Here is a 25,754-nt window from a genome sequence, read left to right on the forward strand (position 1 = left end):
GACAAGTGGATTTTTTTTTCTTTTGGACATTTTGAACTGATAGTTTTTTTCTGTCCTCTCACTTTTCTGCTTTCATCATGTGGACCTGCCTGCTCCCGGGCTGGTAGGCTTATTGGGACGTGACCGCCGGAGATGAACTTTCTCCAAGATGACTGTCAATGATTGACGGCACAGACATTAATGGACAAGCTGGATTTACCGCCAGGATTTCAACTTGTTTCGTTTCGTCAAATTCCTGCTAAAGGTGAAATGTTTCTGCCCCTGAGCCGGAATGGATTTTTTCCAGCAGAGGAAGAAAGTTTTCATGCAGGTTTCTGAAATGAATTCATGAGTTAAAACGCGCTTTTCTTTTACACCCCCACCCCCCCCCCCCCGTTTTCTCTCCTTGATGGACCTGGATTAGTTATTCTGAATATCCATTTTCTAAATGGCATCCACAGCGTTTCCGTGGCCCCTGGTGCTGCTCCTCCTGCTGTCCTGGTGTTCAGGGGCCACACAAGGAGCCTCCAAGGATCTGGTCTGTGAGCCCATCACGGTGCCCATGTGCAGGGGCATCGGCTACAACCTGACCTACATGCCCAACCAGTTCAACCATGACACTCAGGAGGAGGTGGGGCTGGAGGTGCACCAGTTCTGGCCCCTGGTCCGGATCCGCTGCTCCCCTGACCTGCTCTTCTTCCTGTGCAGCATGTACACCCCAATCTGCCTGCCGGACTACCGTAAACCCCTGCCGCCCTGCCGCTCGGTGTGTGAACGGGCCAAGCGGGGCTGTTCCCCCCTGATGAGCCAGTACGGCTTTGAGTGGCCTGAGAGGATGAGCTGTGAGCAGCTGCCTCAGCTGGGTGACGAGACCCTTTGCATGGACCAGAACAGCAGCGAGACCACCACCTTGGCACCTCCATTTCCAAAGCCCACCCCCAAAGGCCGGACCAGACCCCCGAGCTCCCCGCAGTGTGATAGGGAGTGTCGCTGTCAGGACCCACTGGTCCCTATAAAGAGGGAGACCCATCCCTTGTATGGCCGGGTCCAGACCGGCCCCCTGCCCAACTGTGCCCAGCCCTGCCGCCAACCCTATTTCTCAGCCAGTGAGCACACCTTCACCAGCTTCTGGGTGGGACTCTGGTCAGTGCTGTGCTTCATCTCCACCTTGACCACTGTCGCCACCTTCCTCATCGACATGGAGCGGTTCAAGTACCCGGAGAGGCCCATCATTTTTCTGGCTGCCTGCTACCTCTTCGTCTCTTTGGGTTACATCATCCGCCTGGTGGCGGGTCATGAACGGGTGGCGTGTGGTTCCAGCAGCCATGTTAGTGGGAACCAACTGCACATCCTCTACGACACCACTGGCCCGGCTCTCTGCACCCTGGTCTTTCTGTTGGTGTACTTCTTTGGCATGGCCAGCTCCATCTGGTGGGTGGTGCTGTCCTTCACCTGGTTTCTGGCTGCAGGGATGAAGTGGGGCAGTGAGGCCATCGCAGGGTACTCTCAGTATTTCCACCTCGCTGCCTGGCTTATCCCGAGCATCAAGTCCATCGTGGTCCTGGCGCTGAGCTCTGTGGATGGAGACCCTGTGGCTGGAATCTGTTACGTGGGAAACCAGAGTCTGGAGAATCTGAGGGGATTCGTACTCGCGCCTCTTGTGGTCTACCTCTTCACTGGTTCACTTTTCTTGCTTGCTGGGTTTGTTTCTCTCTTTCGCATCAGGAGCATCATCAAGCAAGGTGGCACCAAGACAGACAAACTGGAGCAGCTGATGATCCGCATCGGGCTCTTCACCGTGCTGTACACCGTCCCTGCCACCATCGTGGTGGCCTGCCTGGTCTACGAGCAGCACTACCGGCCTGGCTGGGAGCGAGCGTTGGCCTGCTCCTGCCCATCTGAGCGCCAGCACTCAGACCTTGGGCCGGACTACGCTGTCTTCATGCTCAAGTACTTCATGTGCTTAGTGGTGGGGATCACCTCAGGGGTCTGGATTTGGTCAGGAAAAACACTGGAGTCCTGGAGGAGGTTTGTAGCTCGATGCTGCACCTGCTGGCCGCAGAAGGCCACTGCTCCACCTTCCATGTACAGCGAGGCCAGCACTGCTTTAACTGGACATACTGGGACTGGGCTGACGTCAGGGATGTATCATAAAGCTGCTCCATCACATCTTTAAAATGGCCAACACAGTGAGACATTTCCAAAGGACTGATGTTGGCACGCATGGACAAACATCTGTTTCTCAGAATATCAGCTCCAGTGAAAAGGGAAGAAAATCAAATAACCTGGAGAGCAGGAATTAAAGAACATTTAGGAGTCTTCGTGAAAACTGATTTAAACAAGTGAAACTTTTTTTTCGAAGATGAAACTCCACATTCACTGAGAAAACAGAGTTCACATGGATGTGTCATTGTATCTGACTTACTTCATCCTGTCGGCTTTCCCTGAGCACTGAGCGAGAAAAACATATTTATTTATGCATATATTGTATAAATTTGCTGTAAAAAAAGAAAAAAGAAGAAGAGAAGTAGGTGTAGTGTGACATGTCTAGTTTGAAACCAACCAATGCTACTGGAGCAAGCAATGTGTGAGATGAAACAAACTGTATAAAGATTTCAATACTGGTGTGTGACTGTGAATGTGTTTCGTATGATTACAAAGTGAAACAGGTCTGAGAAGCTGTCTGTAGTTTCTATGAAGTTTGGAAGTCAAACTGATACTTGACCCCAAGATCTCTCCTTCGGTCCAATGACACTAGTTTTGCCCATGAAATGGGAACGAACAGGAAGTGGTGGGGTCAAAGCTGTAGGATGAAAGGGACTGCAGCCTTTATCGCCCCCTGCTGGTTACCATGGGAACTCAAAAATGGTCCCGTAACATGAGACCACAGGCCCCCAGTTAAAGAAGATTTTGTACCAAAACTGTCTAAAAAGATAGATAGATACAGGAAAATATACAGATGGAATAGTTATTACCAAGCAGTTAAAAAAAATAATAAATAAATTCCCTCTGCGACTCTCTGATATCATACCAGTGACCTCTAAAAGTCCCTGGACCTCACTTTGAGAAACCACAACTCTACTTTTCTAAAGATTTTGTCTTGCAGCTTCTGAACAGACAGATGTTTGGGTCACAATGTTGTTAATAAGCAATTATAAAAGGCTTACCTTTGTACTTGTACTGATGCAAGAATTCTCTTCTTATAAAACTTGAACCTGAACGTTCTTTCATTTCCTGACGATCGGTCTTGGGAAACAAGAAATTTGGAGGGACTGGTATCTGAAAAATATTTCCTGATGTTTAACAGGCCAAATGAATTACCAAGAAGCAAAATCTGAGAGTGAGTTGCTGAAGACATTTCCTACATTGTGTTTAAGAAAGTGGTTGGAGTAGTAAAGAATTTTCACCAATGTTTTTTGTGTGTGTTTTTTTTTTTAATGAATCGATCCAATTTTGGGATAAACATTAGTGATGGTTAAAATTATTCCACATTTTGTTAGAAATATTTTCTGAAACATTTACTCTACCAAATGGTAGAATGCTGATTATTAATGATTTTAATGTTATAGAAGAAAAACTCACAATTTGTTCCTCCATTGTGTAAAATATGACATTTTGAAGTTGCTGGTTTTCTTTGATTTTTAAATTATTGTAAATTCAACACTGATGATTTTGGACAAAATAAGCACTGTGGTTTACTTCCAATATCTTTTGCTGTACTAACCTATGGATGATTCAAACAAGTTATTTGCAGTTATTATATGTAAGTATGGAGTGCCAATTGTTGCAGGGTTAAATTCGCAGGGGTCCGTGGTCTAAAGTGCACCATCATTTTCTGAGACAGTGAGCAAACGTCCTGTGGTCTTCCAGAGGGGACATGAAATATTTGTTAAGCGTTCACATTTGCAAATTTACAGCCCCAGTGTTCAGTGTGGACAGCCACCTAACCTAAAAACTAGAAAATTTGTATTAAACTGCTCTTATTGTGTTGTCTTTCTCTCTCCCTGTTGTGATGGTTGGTGTTATTTTCATCCATTGTTGGCCAGTTGTGTTCTTTTGAGACCACTGCATGTCTACATGTCTACATGTACTCTAATTTATTAGTCTGATTTGTGAGCAACTGATTGAGTGAGTGATGATGAGCAAGTATTTGGGTTTGTTTGCTGTACATCTGCTTTCGCACTGAAACAATATTGTAGATTTTCATTCATATTGTGAAATTAAACCTGAGTTGATCTCGAGTTTGGTAAACGCCTCATGTACATGTGTCTCTTTTTATCTGGGATATTATGTGAATGGATCGCTCTTTTCTAAAGACCACAAACATGAAGTTTTAATGGCTCAAGTGCAAAAGAATAAAGGACAAATGTGTACACCAATTTGTGCTCTGTAAACTACAACAAAAAATGTAATTTGTTATTTTTTGGCAAAATGCAAACTTATGCTAAGTTGTATAGTGGCTGGAATTAAAAAAAAAGAAAAAACAAAAAACAAACATTGTATTAAGACTTAGATTTTCCATCAAATGTTTCTGCCTTCTCTGGTTCCTCCACATTCTGACTGATAATCTTCATAAAAGGACAATAAAAAGTAGTAACCTCTTTAACTATCATCATTACTGATATTTACAATAAGGTATAATTTAGCCTAACTGGTACGGCTCCTCTACCACGCTGCTCTTTCCTGTAATTGATTATGTTAAAGGAGGATGGAGATAACAGCTTTATCAGTGTGAAATGTGATTAACTTGATAAAAATACTGTTTCTTGTGTGTCAGTGGAGGGGATCTTTGTTTTGAGTAATGCAGCCCATGTCCACATCAACACAAAAGGAAACCTGAAAATCATTTTTTTGTTTTGGTTGTATAGTTTAAATCAGTTTTGTGCTTCCATCACTGCAAGTTCAACATAAGTATCACATGTACAACAAACTTCAAATTCACCGCAACAGATATTTGTTACACGATTAGTGTTTATTTAAAATACTCCATCTTCAAATGTTTTTTTTTTTTTATTAAAAACAAGACAAGTTTCACAACTAGTGGCCTACATAGTAAGCAAAAAGGAGGGGAGTATCCATCAGTCTCTTTTCTCCCCTCTGAATCTATGTAGTTCTTTCAAAAAGCTCTGGTCAAGGCCTGGGACAAGCATGGGCCTAGTAAACTGCTGACCGGCTCTGTGGGGGGGGGGGTGCACAATACTGAGCCTGCACAGAGCAGAGCCAACTTGCATCATGTCTTTATGTCAACCTAACCTGCTGCATCCAGCCACTCTGGGGCTGATTCGGAATCTGTGAAGTGGGTCCCTTTTGTAGTGAATCTGAGAAGTGATGCCGATCGCAGACTGGCACTGCTGAGACCCACAGCTGACTGAAGGTGGGCTAACTTCAGTCAACTCCTGGAGAATGTGTTATACTTCTCATCTGAGACATGCTGTGTACTAAATCCAAATGGGCCAATAAACAAAATGCAACACCACTGGTATGAACAGTAAACAAGTTTGATTTACACTCTCAAAAATAACTGTTGGTACTGTCTCTAATTTACAAGAAAGAGCCTTTTGTATTGGTTGTGCCTTCAAAAGAAAGAGATATTTGCCTTTGTTTGCCTTAATGTCAACAAATCCCAAGAAAAGACCATCTTCACCAGCACACTAACAGGAGTGTGTGCAGCCAGAGTGACGGTCATCCAAAAACTATTAAAAGATAACAAACCACATGGTTGTTCTGACTGATGTCATTACCATTCCCAGACAGACAAACACACACTCATAAAGTAGTCGAGTTACAGTCAAGAATACACTCCTTTGTTTCCAGTGGCAGGTAGACAAACAAATGTATTGATCTACTGCTTTTTAATTTTACAGTTTGACTCAAACTGTAAAATTATTAACAGTAGATGAACACGACTGCACTGCTTCAGGAAAATCCAGAGCATTTTCAGTAATTTAATTACATCCATTATAATTAGGTTATTAATTAGATGAGAATAAGTAATTTGTCTCAAGTAGAAACCATTTCAGAAAGTCAGATTGGTTTTAGTCTTTTCATGGGATTTGATGAATAAGAGATTATGGACTGACACCAAGTCTTATCCTTTATATGGAGTACTTCAAACATTTCTCAAACAATCCGGAGACGACCCCTTACAAATGGACTGCATCACAGCCAGTCCTCAATTCTTTGTCGTGAAAATTGAGGACATGTAAAAAAATAAATAAGGGATGTGTAAAAACAGAGTAATTTTTCAGTTTCACCATCATGCAGCTCTACAGCTGTAATGTGAATTAGCATATGGACAGATCATAAAGTAGCATTTCAAGCCTAATTCCTGCCAGATGTGGCTGTGTTGATCCTGTGAGGCAGCCATGTCTGTCAGGTGCTTGCTGTGATTTAGCTGGGCTTTGGAAATCAGAGGGCAGATGGCAGCAGTCTGGCCTATGAGAGCACAGCATTGGAGCGTCTTATACCTATCAGGTTATCTGCGCTGAAGGATCGTCTCATTGCTGCTCGGCTCAGGTCCTTGTACTTGTCCTCACATAGTCTTGAAATGGCCTGGACAAAATACACAAAGACAAGCTTTCATAGAAGAAGTAAATATATCTTTATCTAATCAGAGGACTTTGAATTAAACACACGGCAGAATAAAAAAGTGCCTCGAAATGGGGCAGGGGTGGGCAATCTGGCCAAAACATCATATGACAATCTTGCCCTGCCGCCAACAAGCTTGCTAAGGCTGCACAGAACAAAGGCTGTAGTTTGCAGCTTGTTGTCAAAATAGTGAGCAAAAAGCTGGTTGCACTTTTAAAATCAAGTATCTAGATTTATCATGAATGATGTGATCAATACAATTCATTTGAAAAGATTATATACCAAATTAAGACTGTTACAGTTTAAGTCCAACAGCAGGAACCCAAATGGTTGCTGCAATAAAGAGATATTTTCTTTTCCCATGATGGCTTGATGCAGAACACAAAGGTGAGTGTTACAGATAAATTGTAATGAGAAAAACTCAGGCAGCTCACCTCTAGTTTCTGGGCACGCTGGTTGTTGAGAGGCTCCAGAGGGAAGCTGAGGTTGTTGTCATCAGCCAGCTGTCGAAGATCAAAGTAGTACTTGGCATAGACACTGGCTGGCACGTTAATATTAAACTGGAGAAGTTCCAGGAAGTGACGCTCCATCTCATTCCTATAGGGAGGAAAAAGACACCTGAGGGTTATTCCACAAAGCTAAAACTTCTCAAACAGCACCAGAGAAGACAGGCTGCAAGTTGTAGTACAATAATTAATAAATACAGCTGCAATAAGATTGAAAAGAACTAAACCAGTTCTTTCAGCACTCAGAAGCTCACTTATTTGTGTACTAACTAGACATTGAACGTTGGGAGTAGCTACTGGAGACAGAATCAAATCTTTTCCACAGAAGTCTGACAGATTCATGACATGTCTCTGTGAGCACCCAGCTGGAGTATCACAGCTTGCCTTTTTTCCAGACTGTAACCTCCATCAGCCTTCCTCCTTCTCATCATCACAACCACAAGAAAAGCTAAGGGAGGTGGTTGTCGAGGAGACTGCATCCAGGATGCTTTGTTGGTCAGCAAAGGTGGTGCGAGTGTGTGTGTGTGTGTGTGTGTGATGTCTGGTCTCCCAGGGCAACTAATGGAGTGGGCGAGAGCCAAGGCCATTATGTAGAAGCACTGAGAGCACTTCAGACCCTCCCCTCCATTTCTCTCTCTACTCTTCTTCCCATCCCTTCATCCAGTCCCGACCAGGCTCACAAAGACACTTCAATGTCAGCAATGAAAACAGAGCGGGGAGGATGTAGATCAGACACATATGAGAGGAAAGGGAGAAAGTCAGAGAGGGATGGGGGCTCATGGACAGAGAAGACACATGCAGGCTGTGCTTCTTTCCAAATCACAAAAAAACAAACAGGCACTCTCAACCTCTTTTACACACAAACACACAGAAAGCAATTGTGGGAAATAAAGTGTGTGTGCTCCAAATGCAGCCCGTGGCCATTTCACCACCTTAGAGACCAAGCCACAGCAAAGATACTCCATCTTCCATCTACCCCAGCTATACTCTTGAAGTGCATCTTTGTTGCTGTGTCTTTTATTAGGGGGAAGCATGTCATCTCAGAACTCTGATTAATTTGTTAGGGGTCCCCATATTATACATTGTAGGTGTTTGGAGCTCAGAAACCAAAATATGAGTGATGAATTTAAAAGCTCAGGAAACAAAAAATGATCTGTCTTTAATGTTCTGCCTTGACTCAGCTGTGTAGCTAATCCTTACAAATGGATCTGGATCACAATGACAGAAAAAGGAGCCTGAACTGTTCTTCCTAACCACATCCTCCTGCAGTCACTGGGGATGGGGATACCCACATGTTTCCAGGAAAGGTTTCTGTGTGTATTCTCTGGAGTTTCCCTTCCCGTTCCCACCAGACAATGGTTACAATGTAAACTCTTTCACATCTGTGATGAGAGTAATATTCTCATTAAATCAGTGCTTCTCAATTACTTTCTGTTACCCCCCCAAGGAAGAAGAAAACACCCCTCCACCGCGACTATAAATATAGTCATTTGTCTATAAAATTTTTATAAGTACACCTCTGTACAACATTGTACTATCATTAAAGAAAACAAAAAAAGAAAAAAGAAAGGAATACAGATCACATTTTATTATAGTATGGCAAAAAAAGCATGTTCCGCAGGGTCACACACGCCCCCCTGGCATCGCACTGTGCCCCCCACTATTTGAGAAGCACTGCATTAGATCATTAACTCCATTAGCTAAAGCAGAAACTTGTTACTGACCCAAAGTGGAAAAATTCTGCTTTGACAAAACCACCACCAAGATGCTAAAGAAGCCACCAAACTCCATCAAAACACCTCTACTTCGACATGTAAAGCCCCAAGTGCTGTCATTGAGCAAACGCTGGAGTACGACGGTGCATCACTGCAGCGGGGTGAGGATGTAAAACAGCACTGAAAGAGTGTTCAGCTCTCTATCGGTCCACATGGCCATGTTTCAACAGCCACAACCCAAACACAGAATTAATACAAGACTGAAAAAAGTGGCAAACTTAAGAAGTAAATTTCTTTGAAAAACAAAGACAGAAAGACTGAAACTACTTAGTTTTCATCTTTTATCTTCATTAAAAAAAAAAAAAAAAGAAAACCTCACATGTCCTCTACTGTGATGTCTTTAAGGATCTGGCAGTAGTCGACATTCCACACAGCCTGGTCATCCCAGACTTTAGAGGCCAACAAGATAGCTCCCAGGACGATACGTTTCCAGTTGGCGGGGCAGATATCCAGCTCAGCGTAGGTAAGCAGCCGTTCCAAGTACACCTCGAGGAAGAAGAATGATAACATTTGAATTCGGAACCGACAAGACTTGGCCAGTTGAATCCTAGTAAACCTGAGAGAACGGTCAAAGTCCAGGAGTTATGGCCTTCAACCTGTTTTTAGTTTCCACACTCACAATGTTTAATCTTTAATTTATTAAAACAGTTTTCATTTTTGTCTTTTTAAACAGAGGATAGAAAATTTTGATTTTGTCTTCAAACTTAATTTTTTTTCTTGTTTGGATTTAATTATAAACTGAAAATTATCTTTCTCTCTCTCATAATTACTATCAAATAATTGTTAAAATAAATTATTTTTATCATTGTTTTTGAAAAACATAAAAAGAATGATTTATTTTTTTGACCATTTTGTTTGGCATTTCAGAGACTTGTTATTTATGGCATGACTTTGCTGCCCTCTGGTGATCAGTCAGTCCAACATCTCACACACAAACTTAACTAAGCCTGTGTGCGTCACAATTATTATTATCATCATCATCATGTAACTAATGATAAATATCCAAGACATTATGGCTTAGAGGTATTGCCACTCATTTGCACCACAGCAAAGCTAATAAAACTGGACCAAGTTTATGACAAAATATGTAGACGCTTACAGTGATGAAATATATTGGTGAAAGTAAGTTAGGAGTTCTGAACAGCAGTGAATCATTTAGACAAACACTTACTAGAGTGACAATGGCACATTCAGCAGTGAGCTGTGCAGCACTAAAGAGCGTTCTGACAAAGCGGTAGATCAGCTTGTGTTCAGGGTCAACACGGGAGTAGTCGTCTGGCACTGGCTCTCTCTGTACGGGATGAACAGCCATGGAGACAGTCAGAGCAAAACAAATATGACGTGAGAAACATTGTCTGAAAGCGTCATGGTTGTCATGCAGATTCATTCGGTCATCTGTTCTTTAGTGGTAGCATCCTGTTAGGGTCACGGCTGAGTTGGCGCCTATCCCAAGTGATATTACACCAGAGGCAGAGTAAACCCTGGGAAGGTTGACTAAAGATATAGAAACAAGAAACCATTCAGACCTAGAGGCATTTTAGTGTCACCACTCAATCTCCAGAAGAAACCAGAGTACCTGGAGTTACAGGACTTAAAAAAAAAAAAAAAAAAAAAAAAAAACAACTGTGGAAGAAAAGCTGGTTTAAAGGTGACTACGTTGTTGAATATATAATATACACGCAAAAAGTTAGGGTTAGGGTTAGGGTTCATTAAATGAGAATAATATTAAATACAGGTCACGCAACACGAAACCCTTTTGGTTAAAAGGCTGCCGAGATAACATTGAAAGGTAACTGTAAAATGACAACTAACAAACACCAAAGCATGAGCCTCCGAGCTCCAACACAAGCATTGGTTGACTGTTTTTCAGCTCTGTCAAACAAACAAATACATGCTTGTACTTGGACTGGAACTAGTTTTCAACTACTTTGACTGGCTTGGCTTTACCGAAGTTCAGCAGGGAATATGACAGTTGCCAGGTTTGTGGAAATCTCTTTAGCATACTCACGGATAAAGGATGCAACTTCTCATCAAAGATGTCCAGTGACCTGTCTGAGTCCCTAAATAAAATACAACAAACAAACAGCAAAACAATAAATACATCTGTTCAGTCACTTCACATACGTAATAGTTTCAGCAACAAAATATGCAAAATATAACATAGATTAAATCAAAGACAAAAATTTACCTATTTTTGATGTGATAGTATATTGCTAGTGTGACACTGGAGACAAATATGGAAAAAGAAAAATTCTTCATTAGTTTTCATCAATCAAAAGAATCTCAAAAGTGGAATATTAGAATGTGTTTGTGTATGCTTATGTGTGACAGAGTTCATTGTGTAACAAAACATTTGCGCACATTCAGAAAGGATGCTGACACACTGAAGTAATCCTGATGAAATGCGATTACCCAGATTTACTAAAATAATGTCAGAAATTCAGCATAACAACATCTGTCTCACATCCATTAAGTGATGCTTTAGGATTACCACACTTTGATACAACAGGATTCTCTCGTGTAAAATGTGTGACATTTGAAAAACAACAATGTACTTTAGAGTGAGTGAGTGAATGTGTGTGTGTGTGTGTGTGTGTGTGTGTGTGTGTGTGTGTGTGTGTGTGTAATTCTCACCATTTGATTGTGCTTTTGAGGTTTGGCTGGCTGACGGTACTGTCATCTATGAAGATTGTGGAACACGAACTGTATTTTTTTGATAGTGGACCAGGAGATACCTTGAGACATAAAAAAAAAAAAAAAAAAAAACTTTGAAAAGGGTTAAGAATTATTTTGATTGCTAAAAATTTAGACTGGTGCCAGGCGTCCAAATAGCTGCCCAAAAGGTCTGAAGTTAAGATCAGTGACAGCTTCTCCAGTTTAAATATGAGAACCAGAATCACAAACATCCAGAATATGACGATGTGTGTTGGTGAGATCTACCTATTACTGTAGCAGACAGCAAGAATTAGAAACAAGTTAACTTAAAATCACAACCCCATGCTATTAGAGTATGTTATTGAAGTATAAACATTCATGCTGCAAAATTATTTACAAAAATTTTTATTTTCATCTTCCATGTCATTCAAAATTTTTGGTTATACAACAGTATTTAATTTTGGGGGCATTTCTAATCAGAATTATATTCAATAACTTCACTGTTGTTTAGCTGGACAGGGGCTAGTGGCTTAGCAGGCTGACTGCAGTATATGAGAAGAAGTGCAGGAAATTAAACAAAATAAGAGTTAACAGCGGTGTTGCTTTCTACTAATGGCAACAGCTCTTGGCAAGTAAAGGAATGAAGTTTGATATTGGATATCTAGTAACAACCGATCCAGTTTCAAACTAGCTATTGGGTGACAACATAACTTTCAAATAGCATCTTTTGGGTTGTCTATTCTTCCCTATTTTTAAATTTGGACATTAGGAACAGCTTTTACTACAAATACAACCAAAATGTCCACTGTGAAACAATCACTTCAGCCCTCAAAAGCACATATAATCAGTCCAGTAACTTAATTAAATATCAAATTTACATTTTGGCACTTACATGGCTGATATGATTTATGTGGTTGCTTTTCCTCTTGTCTCGTACTGCAATGGAAGAGAAATATACAATGTTCAGGACAGAAATTCAGCACATATTACTCTAAACTGCACTGTAAAAAGCTAAGCATCAAATATGGCATTAGAGATAAAATGTTTTAGGTACTGTTGACTTGCAGCTCATTATAAAATCTCTACATCAGCCTGAGTATATAAAAGTCCTGTTTTGATCACTTTATTCACTCCAAAATAAATCAAACCCCACAGTACAGTGCATTTTAACGTCACTGCCAGGATTGCCACTATGCAAAACTATAAAAAACCAAAACACAGGACCTAAGATTAAAGTTACACAATTCCACAAATATCAAAATGTGCGGGACGGAAACCTGAAAATATATAATATAGTATTTAATCATACATAATTTCTTTCAGATGAGTGGATTCACTCTTCAAAGGATTTTGAGGAAGACAGTTAATGTGAATCACTGCTGAATGTGTGTGTCATGTTAGGTTTGCTCACCGTCTGTCTGAGACTTGCTAAGAAAGATGGTGCTTGCTCGGGCGTGGTCCGATGGGTTAGACTCCAAGGCCAGCTCTGATAAAATAAAAATTGCGCAAGCTTATTCTGGAAATCTTTCTATGAATGCATCTCAATTGGAACTGGGAGAGAGCTGTTTATCTCTCACTTCTGGGCACTAATGAAACCCACAGGGATGTTGGGAAGTTCTCATACAAAAAAGCACACAGTATAGTTCTGCAATGAGTCTTAGGACTTAAGCATAACCAGGCTCACAGCAAACAACCCCCAGAGAAGCAGGAAATGCGGGTGCCTGCAGTACAGATTTGGCACAGCATCACTGGGGAAATTACTGTCCAACTGGGGGTTAAAAAAATGCAATGATTAGACTGACCTTTGTGGTGCCTGATAATTTTACTTCAGTAATCCTGGATTGTTTAAAGACTTAACTTTCACAAGCATGTATGAAAATTTCATTATTTTTTGGGAAAATAACTTCACTACAAACAGTAGGTGTAATTTTGACACTGCACACAGGGCAATGTGCAGATTCATCAGACTAGTACAGTAGACAAACTATTTTTAGCTTCCAAGATATGTTACATTTAGAACTGTGAATTCAAATAACACAAGAGTGCACTGCTCTGAGCACCCTCTCCACCCCACAGTCGACAGACAGCGGAGCATCTTCTCCAGACTAATACAGGAAATCTTTCCTAACCCAAGCATACCATAACCCATAGCACTCCACAATAACTCATCTTTGTTGGACATAGTTTATGTTATAACCCAGTTCTTGGTCCTCCTGTCACTTTACACTTTCCAAGTTGCTTTGTTTTGTTATACCTCCTGCCATGTTTTGCCCAGTTTTATATGAATATACCTTATTTTTTCTGCTTTATATTATTATTGCACATCTACCTGTAAAAATCAATTGCTTATATATTTATTCTTTATGGTTTAATCTTTATACCTTGTATAGTGTCTTCCTTTAAATTGCACTCCATTTTGGGTTGTACTGTGTAACTTTAATGTATACCTTCTTCAACCTATCTATTTATACTGGATCCTAAATTGTACTCTTGATTCAGATCCATGCAAACAGCACAGCACATTGCGTAAAAGACAGGGGATTAGACTAGGGCAGCATTTGTGACGCGAGGACAGCAAGAGGAGCCGTGAGGAATGCAGGAACGACTGCTGGACTGATTCTGACCCTCACCCTGCCAACAGCTGGTCTGAGCAAGCTGCACCCATGCAGTGTAGTTCATAATAACATGAACAGAATGAACACTGAGCATGTCTGAGGGCCAGTGAAGAGTGGCGGTACCAGGAACAGCTCGGGCCTACATCTGAGATGCATTTTAATTCAAGGGCCTATATCACAGCCTGGGGAGTGCAAACTCTACATCACTTCTCCCCCCACCTCCCTCACTGATAAGTTATGACTATAACTGAAGTGCTTAAAAAAATGGCAGTAAGGAAAGCTTGCTTTCTTCGCTAATTTTTGAGTGGTACATTTAGAGCCGAGATGAGTAGTTTGTTTTCATTCTTAATGTCTGACTCTGTAATATGATATCAGAGTGATCAATGTGATGCAGTGCCTAGGTAAACCGTGCCAGAAATGCCACCATCACCAGAACATTGCTGGCAGTCAGATGGTGATAAACAAGTCAGCCAACTTGGCGTCAGCTGAAGATGGTGTATGAATGCGTTTCGCCTGTAATTGTGAGAGAAAATTTGCAAAGACGTTGTCGAGGGTTTAATGTTGTGGCATCAGGAATCAGGTGTACGTGCACGTGTGGAGGAGACACAAGCAGCGATCTTGGGAGTGACATGAAGTTCCTCTTTTCCTCGGCAACGAATGGGTTAATTTGAGAACCTCCCTGTAAACAAACAAAAACCGACGAAAGGATGATCTAGTTCTACCTGTGTTATCATCGCCGGTGTCACCTACCATCGGGGACCTCCCTGTCGCTGATGTGCTGCAGGTAGGGCACGGTGTTGTCGTCGCTCACTTCGGTGCTGGTCTGGAGCTCCTCCAGCCGCTCCGCCGGCTGTCTTGACGGTAGTTTCGGGCTCGACTCGGGAGAGACGCAGCATGACACCGTGTTTCCCATCACAAACCGGTTGTTTGCTTCACAATATTGCAGCCAAGTCCAGGTAGTGCAAATATCCGTAGCTAGCTAAAAGTCAGCTACCCCCCTCAGTCTCATTCACATTACCAGGTGATAGTCACCATCAGCGCCGGACTATCTTTGTTTGCTAAATCGCCGCTGTCGGACTCCTGGGAATCGCATTCCAGTCCATTTGTGGGTATACAGTGTTTGATTGTTGAGGAAAATTTGTGTCGCACAATTTTAATATTGGCCTCTTTGTTGTAACGACAACAAACAGCTGTTAGTCAAATATAAGTGGTCGCCAATTCATTCATTCATTCATTCATTCAACATGCAAGAGTTTCACTGCTAGGAAGCTAACTAGCATTCCGGCGAGCTAGCTAACTAGTTAACTTTCTTCTATTCTACATTGAAATCACTTTCACCTGTCGTGTAAACACAATTGACTCTGAAGAATAAATTATTCACGATCTCAAATCGCCAAATTCTGTCAAATCCATATTATGACACTTCCCAAACAATCCCGCAGATGTCTTCGTGCACTCGTCTCGGCGTGTCGCTAAATCTAGCCCGAGGCTTCGAAGGCCTCCAGTAGAGAACTGAGGTTTAAAAAAAAAAAAAAAAAAGAAAGAAAGAGAGATAATGAAATCCAAATTAGAGGTAAAATTCTCAGTGAGGTCGTAATGGCTACTCCTTCTCCTGGTTCACCGTCGGACAACCAACTTTGATAGCTCGTCCGGACTCCCCCATCAGTGCCGACACCCTGTCAGGTTTGTGCGGGCCGTCCTCCCCGCCACAGCCGCCATCTGTTGCCGGAGCTCACGAAAGGCACTACTTGCCACGGAGACGCTGTGGCCCCGCCCACAGGGAATTAAATTCATTGCCATTGGCTGAAAATTCCAAATGGGGCTCCTCTAACGCCGCTGATTGGTGGACGGGGCTGTCAGTCGGAGAAGATTTAAAATGTATTTACAATGCTGCTATTTTCGTTCCGTCACCGATCCACACCCTTTCTGACGGTCAACACCGAGGCCGGCTGTTTATTGCACTGCCGACCTGCCAGTCACGAGAAAAAGGCGAAACAAAGTTCATAGTTGTGACATCTGATATTTTCCCTAATATCTTCTTACTAATGAAGTGGGTCAAATACTTTACTCTGTGTGGAAAGTACTTTCAAATGAAGTGCTGCACCTAGGAGATTTGGAGGCATTTGTTCCTTAATTTAATTTTTTTAATTTTATGCAATTACACATCAATGCATTAAAGAACACCAAACCTGCGTAACAAATACTTTACTTTTCACGCTGCAAATCTGTTTTACAGGTGACACCACTATGCTTTGCAGAACTTTAGCTGTTTTTTTTTTGTTTTTTTTTTTTTGAAGAAGAAGAAGTTATTTGCATTTAATTTTTTTTCCATGTATAAATGTAAACAAATGGTAAACCAGCTCCTCAAAATAGAACAGAATGATTTTTTTTTCTTTTAAATTAGTTTCAGCTCTTATTTTTAAGTAAACTGACTTTAAGCCTGTACTATTAGGCCTACTAACTATATACATTCTCCCCTTAACGTCTCTGTTGAGGAATGGTATCCACAAAGGTCCTAAGGCAGAAAGGATAATTCGTTTTTTCCTCCATAATTCAATTCATAAGTAATACAATGGCAGAATTAGTGAGTATTGTGGTCAAGTACTTTAAACATTTTCAGTAAAAAAAAAATTAAAAATAAAAGAAGAAAAAGTGACCACTCACTTGCTCTGTTTTTCCTTTCCTCGGTCATTCAACAATGGCCATCAATGACAATGAATGATCTGTCACTGAATGTTTAAATATGATTAATTTATTAACAATGAAATAGAGAATCTTAAAGAGCAGTTTATTGTGAGATAGCAAGTGATTACAAAAGATTGATGTAATATTAGTTAATATCACTTTCAATTGATGGGTTGGTCTTACAATGTGTCTATTGTCTGTAGAAGAGATACTATACACGGCATTTTAAATTGATTACTTGTAAAAGTGGCAATATATAAACTGATGACATTAAAAGATAGAAAAAATGTTTTTACTGTTCTAGAAATTCTCTCTTTATATATACTTTTACACATAAAGATAATCTGTTTCATGCACAAAGGAGGCCTGTGGGTATGAATTGATTTTGGCACAGAGATGAAAACACTGTTGGTATTGTGAAATCACATCACAAATTCAACTCACTATATTAAATGAACAGAAAATATGTTACTAGGTTCTCTTTCTAGCACCAGCATTGGACATGTGAATACAACAAGTGGAAATAGTTTCCTCAGTAACTCAGGCATCGTAATGGCAATGGTAAAAGATCCTCCAAAGTAAGCTTTGTGTGGTATGATGGACTTCTCATCCTGCAAAATAATGCTTATTATTAATAATGCTTTGTTATTCTTTTACAGTTTTCTCTAAACCACATTGTGACACACAGGAGGAGGGTGAAAAAGGAAAGACATGTTTTGACGGTTTATCTAAAGTGTTCAGAATTACTCCACGTATGAGGTTCCGTGTTTAGCCAATTCAACCTTTTAATCCTTTGTACATTACAAGTATGTACTGTACATTATAAAAATGTTTTAACTAGAAAAATAAAACTTGGAGAGCTACCATGAATTGTAAAAAAAAACAAACAAGCAAAAAACATCATTAAACACACACACACACACACAAAAAAAAAGAACCCACATACACACATATAGTTGGAGTCACCATTAGTGCCCCAATAACTTCCTCTCAGCTCATCATCAAGGTTTGAAAAGTTACTTTGGAAACACTGAAGTTCAAATAATGCTGCCTCAGTGTCCACCTACTAGCTCCTGGAGCTTTTTACAGAGACAGAAAAGCTATTAAGTGGATCTTGAGTTAATCTAATTTTGTCAATCTGCTGTCGCTAAGGTCAATAATGAACATCAATGCTGCTCAGACATAAAAGTCACCAATTTAAAGTTCCTGGGTATGTTATGACTCAAACGTTAACATTGAGCTGGAGGAGACATCACAAAGAATTTAAAAAGGATTCAGGTTCTTTCCCATCTATAGTGAGCTGAGGATTGATTAACTGACATGTATCTTACCACTGGAACCAATGTCAACACACAAAAAACAAACAAACAAAGAAAACAAAATGTCTCGTTTAACTTTGTAGGAAAATAAATCCATTCAAAGCAAAATAAAATAAACATTAAAAAGAGCTTGGGTTGGAAGAATTTTGTGCTTTCCTATAGTGAATTGAGGGATATATAAAAAAAGGTTAATGATGGAGCCATATCTGTTTGAGATAAAAAACATATTTACTTAAAAAACAAACATGGCTGAATTTGAAGCTCTTGCCGTGCAGTTTTACCCCCCAAAAAATCCATACAGTTCATTTTGATACAGATAAGTTGTCAACCCCAACTGCTCTTACTAGAATTGCTCTAATCGATAAACAAACACTGTCGATCTGAAACATTACAGCACTCAGAAATATAACATCTCCAACAAAGGCCTTTTTTCATACACTTAGCTGCCATCATGATGGTAATAGGCCCGGTGGATTACATGAATACACACACATTATCTTCTATTATACATCAATGTATGTTACAAATATGCAAAGTCATTTCATATAAGCCATAAGAACATTTTTCATATCAAATAAACAGAAATACATGAGGTCTACACATGCTGTAGAGTCTTATGTACAGTTATATAAAAAATAAACAGACATACATACATGTATCTTCTCAAAAACAGTTGCACAAAAGTGATTTTTTTTTAATCAACAAAATGCACATTTTCATGGATTGTTAGAGTTAAACTCATTTAGCTGTACTCTATATTGTCTGTAGATTTGTTGGACTCCAATCTGCTGAATATTCAAAACATGTCTCCATAATCTCACGCGTTATTTAGGTCCACATTTTAACACCATTTCACAGACAACGCAAAGACACGATACCGAAAAATGTTGAAAAACAAAAGAGCGTGTAAAACTTTGATCGTGGTGGCCAACAACAGTATATGGCCACTCTAGCACGACATGGATATTTTCTTAGACACAAGTCTCATCTGTTACAAGCAACATTTTACTGGCGATGTTAATGTATGCAGTGAGTTAACAAATCCCTGTTTATCTAATTCATGTCAATAAAACACGGCTCCATGTTTTGCTGTCCCTACAACACATAACTCAGAGTAAAATTGGCCAAAGCCATCAGCATGAGACTTCAGGTTGTAATAACAATAATTAGTTATTAAAACTGTGCTTCACCCTGCTAAAAATCTCATGTTACTCTGTAAACCATGTGTTATGGAGAAGCAGAAAAAAAACAAACTGTAAAATGATGCATTATGTCACATGACAACCCCTCCATCTTTAACAGACACGACTGTGCCAGTCCACTGTCTGACACACACACACACACTTCCTCCTCCTTCACGATCGGCAGTTGGCAGCATCTCTAAAAGTGCTAAGAAAAAAATTACTTGTTTGTGCCCAATTATTTATAGAGTCCCAGATTTCAGTGATCATGTTGTTGTTGAAAGGTTTTTTAACATCAGGATGTGGATCAAGTAGAAATTCACTATTCATTCAAAGCCTTTAACTGTGACTGACTGACCATGCTTACAAAGGCCATGGCTGAGCCTTAGCTGTTAAACATACTGCATTGAGGTTAAAAATATTGAACAGAAGTGCGTTTGTAAGGTGGGGCTTTTTTTGTTATAGTTGTGGCTAGCTTTATATATCCATACATTTCTGACCATTTTAACTTTGTCCTAAATTAACGTAAAAGGAAAATTAAATGGTAGCAACTACAGCAATGATGGAGTGGCTTCAAACTCAGGCATTATTGCTTACAGTGGTAAACACAAATACTCTACTGGTGTCTAGTGAGGCCAGTTTTACAGTTTTACAGTCAGGTGGAATGACCTAGTACCCAAAGAAAACATAGTGACATGAAATGTTCTTTTTGTTGCTGAGAGAAGACTGTCTTTGGTCTCACTGGACTTTTTTGTCAACCTTTTCTAATGAAGCTTATCTACAATTACTGTGATGAGTTCAGTTATATGTTTATAAACCGAACTTCATCAATAAGTTGCAGCGTCACTATACTGCAAAGATTCTGAGTATTTTAAATGTTTTGTTACCTACTGAGAGACGAGTCAAAAAGAAAAAACAGCCAGTCGTGCAAACTGGAAGGCCAGGCAGGCAGAAACAGTCAAAGCATTTGAAAAGAACGGAAATGCTACTTGGCCCAGCTTGGTGTTGAGGACGCAAACTACTCAGATTTATGGCAGTAAAGGTCTTTAAGGGCTTTTAGTTCTTCAATTAGTGTCTTGTTTTGGTTTTCCAGGACGGCCACACGGTTTTCCAGACATTTAACATACTCCTTCTTCTTCCTGCGACATTCACGGGCTGCCTCTCTGTAGGAAGGATAAAACACAATGTTTTTTTGTTTGTTTTTTTTGTTTTGTTTTGCTTTGTTTTTATGGTTTGTGGGGTCTTGGTGTGTTGGATAATTTTGATTTTGGTTAGAATGAATATTTTGGCCACTACTGTTGATGATATATGCTGTGGATGCAATTATATTATTGATACACAAAGGTCCAGATTCCCCTCCTGTTCATACCATACCTGTTCTTCATGAGGCGGACCTCCCGTTTGCGGGTGACCTCCTCAGTGGCCCCCTGGGTGGGCAGAGCGGGGGAAGAGGCCATGACCACCCCAGGGGCAATGGTGCTTGCAGGGGCTGCTCTGATCTGATATGCCTGTACATCACCAGAGGCAGCTGAAATGTGTAGATGGCAGATTATCGATGTTTAATTTTACCTCTGCTCATGACTTTGTTAGCTAAAGTAACATTATGACAAAATATTACCCCAGTTAGACAGAAATATCTTCTGCAAGGATGCATAATAAAACAAAACGGGTATATTCAAAGATATTGTTTCCCACTCTCACCTTGTACCACCACCTGGTTACTGGGAACCAGTATTTGCTGCCCATCGCTGGTCTGTGCATACTGGAGGATGGTGGCTCCAGGCTGAGCGGCTGCTGCTGCGTTGGTCATGGTCAGAGTCTGAAGACCCTGGACTCCATCTGTCCCATTATTAGCCAGTTGAATTGCTCCACCCTGTGTGATTGCAACTGTGTATTAAGACAGAGGAACAGATGACAGGGAGAAATAAGGAACGTATTTCACTCACATAATGGTATAGTAAGGCTTCATTTTGTATATTGTGGGAAGCCACATAAGTCCTGCTTGTCAGGACATCATTATATATGACAAGATACATTCACGTTTTTTTTCCTCGACTAGAGACAGCCATCACTTCAAAACAGGTTCAAATATGTGGTTATTTACACTGAGCACTGAGCTGCATTATTATCCCACTGGAGTATGCTAGTTCACTGTCGCCTGTTCTTCACCAACTCTTAATAAAACAGTTGGCTGTGACTGTTAAATGTTCTACTTTATTCACCGGACTAGTTGTTTATAATGGTTTTTAAATGTTTTTTTTTTTTTTTAACATGACATCTTAGAGAAGAAATGTCCTTCTATCTAATGTTTCTGTAACTGTTTATCTTGTTTTCACTGACATGTACAGTTTTCCAGGTGTGGCATAAAACAAGCGAACAAGCACATATTCAACATCTGATCGAAGATAAATGACCCCCTGGTATCTGGGATATGGTAATTCAGGAGGAAAATCCCTGCTTAAATGTTTTCAACCTGTTCTGTGTGAACAGGGCGTAACCTACGAATGGCGGTTGAATTACATGAACCTGAAATCTGAGATCCACCTCCTTTGAACCAGCTATCACCTACTGTATTGGCCACTGCTGGTCTGGTAAATGGGTGTGGGGACAGTAACAGTGGTAATGGCAGGTGTGGCAGCTGCCGCAGATGAATCCTCTTCAGCCTTTTCTTCCTCGATACGAGGGACAGCCGGCGCATCAGATGAAAGGTCGTTCAGGATTTTCCTAGTTGGACAAACAAATGAGAGAATCAGTAACAAAATCTAGTGGGTGGAATGAGTTGGGTGTCACACACACATGAAGGGAAGTTACCTGTATGAAGGGCGTCGTGACAGAATCTCTCTGCGTTTCTGAGAGTCAGTCACACTGTCTACTGACTCCTGTGAATCCTCGCTTTCAGCTATGGTGGAAATCTGTAACAAACAAACAAACCAACCCAGGAAAATACATCAAACAAGCCTACCTCCAAATTTTAGCTTCTTTATACTGAGACTGTGTGTGTGGTTTACCTGGACAGCCTGGACCTGTGGGGACTGGATAACGGACGGCTGTGCAGCCTGGATGACACCGTGGACCTGAACTGTCTGTCCGTTGGGAAGCTGGACCAGCGTTACTGTGGGACCTGTTGCTGAGGCATGGCCTGTTGTCATGGATACCTGGAAATGAGGGGTGATGTGATCATGCCTTCTCTTGTTCAGTTTATTATAAACTATATGTGAAAATTTGTGACAGTCGAAATGTTTGGAGACCTTTTCTGAGCCTCAACAATATACTTTAAATTTTACTTTGCTAAATTTCATCTGCAAGGAAAACTACATAAAACTGTCAGATGTTGAGTTGAGAGTAACACCATCCGCTACCTGTGCCAAAGTAGCAATCTGCGCCGGGGTGATCTGCTGGTTTTCTGTCTCAGTCACAGCAGTTTCCGCTCCCTGCTGAGCCTCCGCTGACTCCATCTTCATTGGCTGAGCTGAGGATGGAGATTTGAAGAGAAGCTGTTTAAACTGAAGTCTCATGGGGCTGCAGCCACAACATCTGTAATGCCAGGATCACTAAATATTAAGCTCTCACAAGTTCAGGAAACGTCTCAAGTCAAACAAGAGTCAGGTTCCATTAGACATGCTGGAAAGTTAGTGAATGGTCAATATGTTCCACAGGCATTTGCTTGCTCTCTTACAATTATCTTTCTATTGCCACAAAATAAGGAGTCACTGTTCAAGGAAATTAATTTACCCTTTAAACAGGGTCACTTTAACAAAAACATTACTTATAGACTTACTGTGGCACCCCATTGGCTAATTAATCCCTTAAAAACAAAATTACCAACTTGTGTTTTCCACTGTCACCTGATGAATTTTTTAGGTTTTGATTGGTTTTAATTTATTATTATGACTGAGACTGTGTTATTAAAGTTAAAGTGTATTAAAGTGTACCAGTTTAAGTAGATAAAGGGGGTGAATGTGAGAAATAAACATATCTTCTTCATGCCTCTACTGGCAGTGTTAAATGTAATACTGTTAATGAATTCACATCTGTTATATACAACCATGAAAAAAAACATCCTGTTAAGTGGTATCGTTAAAATCTTATCAAATATTCAGCATATGGAAATGGAACACAATGTATTTATAGTGCACAGAAACAGGAATAATGGGATATTGCCCAAAAGTAAAACAAAGCTAACCTGTGACACATTATGCTGATGGCAAGTGACCAGTGCAGGCAGTTGACAGTGGCTTCAGATCAATTTGATGCTAAATGTGTTATGATTTGTTTCCAACCCCCCAAAAAGCTGAGAAAATTTGAGAATGCTCTTGCAAATGTGCAAATACACATTTGAGTATTTTAAGTACTTCAACTAAACACACTCTCATTATAAATATAGTTTTTCATTGTCTTTTACATGAGGGGACATGTCTAATCTGTTGAAGGGTGAATGATGAGTTTTATTTCCACTTTCTTCATGAATCGGCGGCCTGATTATGGCCGTGCAGTGAGTGTTGATCTGGGACGTGCTCGCTGAGCTCAGTGATCTCACACTGTGCGTAGCTTCTCTGCGCTGCATGATTGGCTTTACACATTTCTCCCTCTGCTTTTCAAAAATCACTCGGATGCCGTGTATGTGACAGCAGAGACACATGGCCGGGCAACGCCCCCTCAACGCGCACCGGCCACGTCCCGGGAGATAAACGGACAGTAAAAACAAAACAAAGAAAACAAAAAACAAACAAACAAACAAACAAAGCCCGATCTGACCGCAAGCACCTCATGTGCTGGATAAATCTCCGTCGTGTTTTCAATGTGCAACCAAACGCGGCGGCCCCGCAAAGGGCCGATATCTATCAACAGCGAATGAATGGAAAATAAGAAGGACGTAATTATTGACTGAGAAGCGGCGACATTAGCCGATGTGTATCCATAAACACTGATTACACGATATTCAAGGTGTAAAACGAAGCGGAGAAAGTTGGGCAAATAGATGGAAAAATATCGCAGTTGGTGGTTTCTGTGCGCCGTTGTGGGTAAAAAACAGCGCAAATCTGCGCGCACCAAGCTCCCTCTGCTACCGCAACATTTGACAGCCCTAACGCCGCTGAGATCCGGTCCTTGTTTCCGAAGCGTTAACACGCTCCCGGTTCGCTATCAAAGCCGCACATCGGCTCGGTTTTCTGCCCAAACAGCCGCAGCCTCCCCTCCCTCCATCCTGCTACAAACGCACCGCGGCGCCATGATCTCTTTGTTTCCTCCGAGCCGAACCCGACCAGACCGACACTTTCCGCGGCCGCGTCTCGTCCCTCCGAGCCCCGGACACCGCTCCGTCCTTACCGATACGGACTCCCTTCGTCACTCCTGGGCCTCCGGAGCTCCACTTTTATTCTGGCCGACACGTAAGAGCCCGCGTCAGGCTACACCTCCGCCGCGTCACCGGGAACAACAACACGGAGATTGGAGAAGGACGAGAAAGCAGATGGCGACGCTGACCGGAAATGAACGAAGTGCGGCCGGAGAAAGCCGGAAAGTACCGAAGGGAAGCGGATCGTAACGACGGCTCTCTGGCTGCCGGAGCGTTTGGCCCTAAGAACTTACATAAGAAATAAGAAGAACAATCAGTGTGGGCCAAGTTACTTCAAAACTGTAATGCATGATTTAAGTAAACATATCCCAGTGTAAAGGTGAGGCAGCATGTCTCTGAATGTCTTATTGTGTGAATGACGCACGTGAGTATGTATCTATCATATTTATTATATCGAAATAACGTAATATAATACTGCACCTGTATATGAACTGGGATGTAAATGAAAAATACAGATGGAGGTTGCTGATCTACCAGTTTTCTGCCGTGTACTTTGAGCAGCACGGTGGCCCAGTGGTTTCCGGCCTGGGGAAGATGGATTGGTGACACAGTGTGACCCCCTCCACAGATACCAGAGACTAGACTTCTCCCAGAGACTGGATCCCTCCACAGATACCAGAGACTAGACTTCTCCCAGAGACTGGATCCCTCCACGGAGACCAGAGACTAGACTCTCCCAGAGACTGGATCCCTCCACAGATACCAGAGACTAGACTTCTCCCAGAGACTGGATCCCTCCACGGAGACCAGAGACTAGACTTCTCCCAGAGACTGGATCCCTCCACAGATACCAGAGACTAGACTTCTCCCAGAGACTGGATCCCTCCACAGATACCAGAGACTAGACTCTCCCAGAGACTGGATCCCTCCACAGATACCAGAGACTAGACTTCTCCCAGAGACTGGATCCCTCCACAGATACCAGAGACTAGACTTCTCACAGAGACTGGATCCCTCCACAGATACCAGAGACTAGACTTCTCCCAGAGACTGGATCCCTCCACAGATACCAGAGACTAGACTTCTCCCAGAGACTGGATCCCTCCACGGAGACCAGAGACTAGACTCTCCCAGAGACTGGATCCCTCCACGGAGACA

At 41.3% G+C, this 25,754-nt stretch overlaps 3 protein-coding genes across 5 annotated transcripts; 1 reads left to right on the plus strand and 2 right to left on the minus strand.

Moving 5' to 3' along the window:
• Nucleotides 1-502: 502 nt before the first annotated feature.
• fzd5 (frizzled class receptor 5) lies at nucleotides 503-3,231 on the plus strand. The gene has a single exon (XM_029530477.1). It carries the CDS (start codon nucleotides 542-544, stop codon nucleotides 2,153-2,155), a length of 1,614 nt encoding a protein of 537 aa, XP_029386337.1. The 5' UTR covers nucleotides 503-541; the 3' UTR covers nucleotides 2,156-3,231.
• Nucleotides 3,232-4,930: 1,699 nt separating this feature from the next.
• Nucleotides 4,931-15,861, minus strand: ccnyl1 (cyclin Y-like 1). 3 transcript variants are annotated; one of them, XM_029530261.1, is made up of 10 exons: nucleotides 14,869-15,861; nucleotides 12,915-12,989; nucleotides 12,396-12,439; nucleotides 11,483-11,583; nucleotides 11,037-11,072; nucleotides 10,857-10,908; nucleotides 10,020-10,139; nucleotides 9,168-9,334; nucleotides 7,002-7,164; nucleotides 4,931-6,531 (listed from the first exon to the last, which is right to left on the minus strand). In XM_029530261.1, exons 1-10 carry the CDS (start codon nucleotides 15,029-15,031, stop codon nucleotides 6,415-6,417), a joined length of 1,038 nt encoding a protein of 345 aa, XP_029386121.1. In that variant the 5' UTR covers nucleotides 15,032-15,861; the 3' UTR covers nucleotides 4,931-6,414. The 3 variants fall into 3 exon arrangements, with proteins under 3 accessions (XP_029386121.1, XP_029386122.1, XP_029386123.1); XM_029530262.1 differs by having other exon boundaries at nucleotides 11,483-11,587; nucleotides 12,385-12,439; XM_029530263.1 differs by lacking the exon at nucleotides 12,915-12,989.
• Nucleotides 15,862-17,059: 1,198 nt separating this feature from the next.
• creb1b (cAMP responsive element binding protein 1b) lies at nucleotides 17,060-24,761 on the minus strand. Its single transcript, XM_029530029.1, has 8 exons — nucleotides 24,629-24,761; nucleotides 22,663-22,772; nucleotides 22,312-22,458; nucleotides 22,115-22,215; nucleotides 21,873-22,027; nucleotides 21,005-21,190; nucleotides 20,678-20,831; nucleotides 17,060-20,466 (listed from the first exon to the last, which is right to left on the minus strand). Exons 2-8 carry the CDS (start codon nucleotides 22,762-22,764, stop codon nucleotides 20,322-20,324), a joined length of 990 nt encoding a protein of 329 aa, XP_029385889.1. The 5' UTR covers nucleotides 22,765-22,772; nucleotides 24,629-24,761; the 3' UTR covers nucleotides 17,060-20,321.
• Nucleotides 24,762-25,754: the final 993 nt, after the last annotated feature.

This window comes from Echeneis naucrates, chromosome 21 (assembly GCF_900963305.1).
Source record: "Echeneis naucrates chromosome 21, fEcheNa1.1, whole genome shotgun sequence".
In the NCBI taxonomy this organism is placed as follows: Eukaryota; Metazoa; Chordata; class Actinopteri; order Carangiformes; family Echeneidae; genus Echeneis; species Echeneis naucrates.

Bases quoted from the DNA above. Each gene is read 5' to 3' on its own strand.
- ccnyl1 (XM_029530262.1), bottom strand. From the start codon at position 15,031: ATGGGAAACACGGTGTCATGCTGCGTCTCTCCCGAGTCGAGCCCGAAA. The intron at 11,073-11,482 runs GTGAGAATTACA...ATTTGTCTCCAG, and splicing joins CTCAAAAGCACAATCAAATG to TGTCACACTAGCAATATACT. The intron at 9,335-10,019 runs GTAAGTGTTTGT...TTCTTCCTCGAG, and splicing joins AATGTGCCATTGTCACTCTA to GTGTACTTGGAACGGCTGCT.
- fzd5 (XM_029530477.1), top strand. From the start codon at position 542: ATGTGCAGGGGCATCGGCTACAACCTGACCTACATGCCCAACCAGTTC.
- creb1b (XM_029530029.1), bottom strand. From the start codon at position 22,764: ATGAAGATGGAGTCAGCGGAGGCTCAGCAGGGAGCGGAAACTGCTGTG. The intron at 22,028-22,114 runs GTAACTTCCCTT...TTGTCCAACTAG, and splicing joins TCACGACGCCCTTCATACAG to GAAAATCCTGAACGACCTTT. The intron at 20,832-21,004 runs GTGAGAGTGGGA...TACACATTTCAG, and splicing joins TAACCAGGTGGTGGTACAAG to CTGCCTCTGGTGATGTACAG.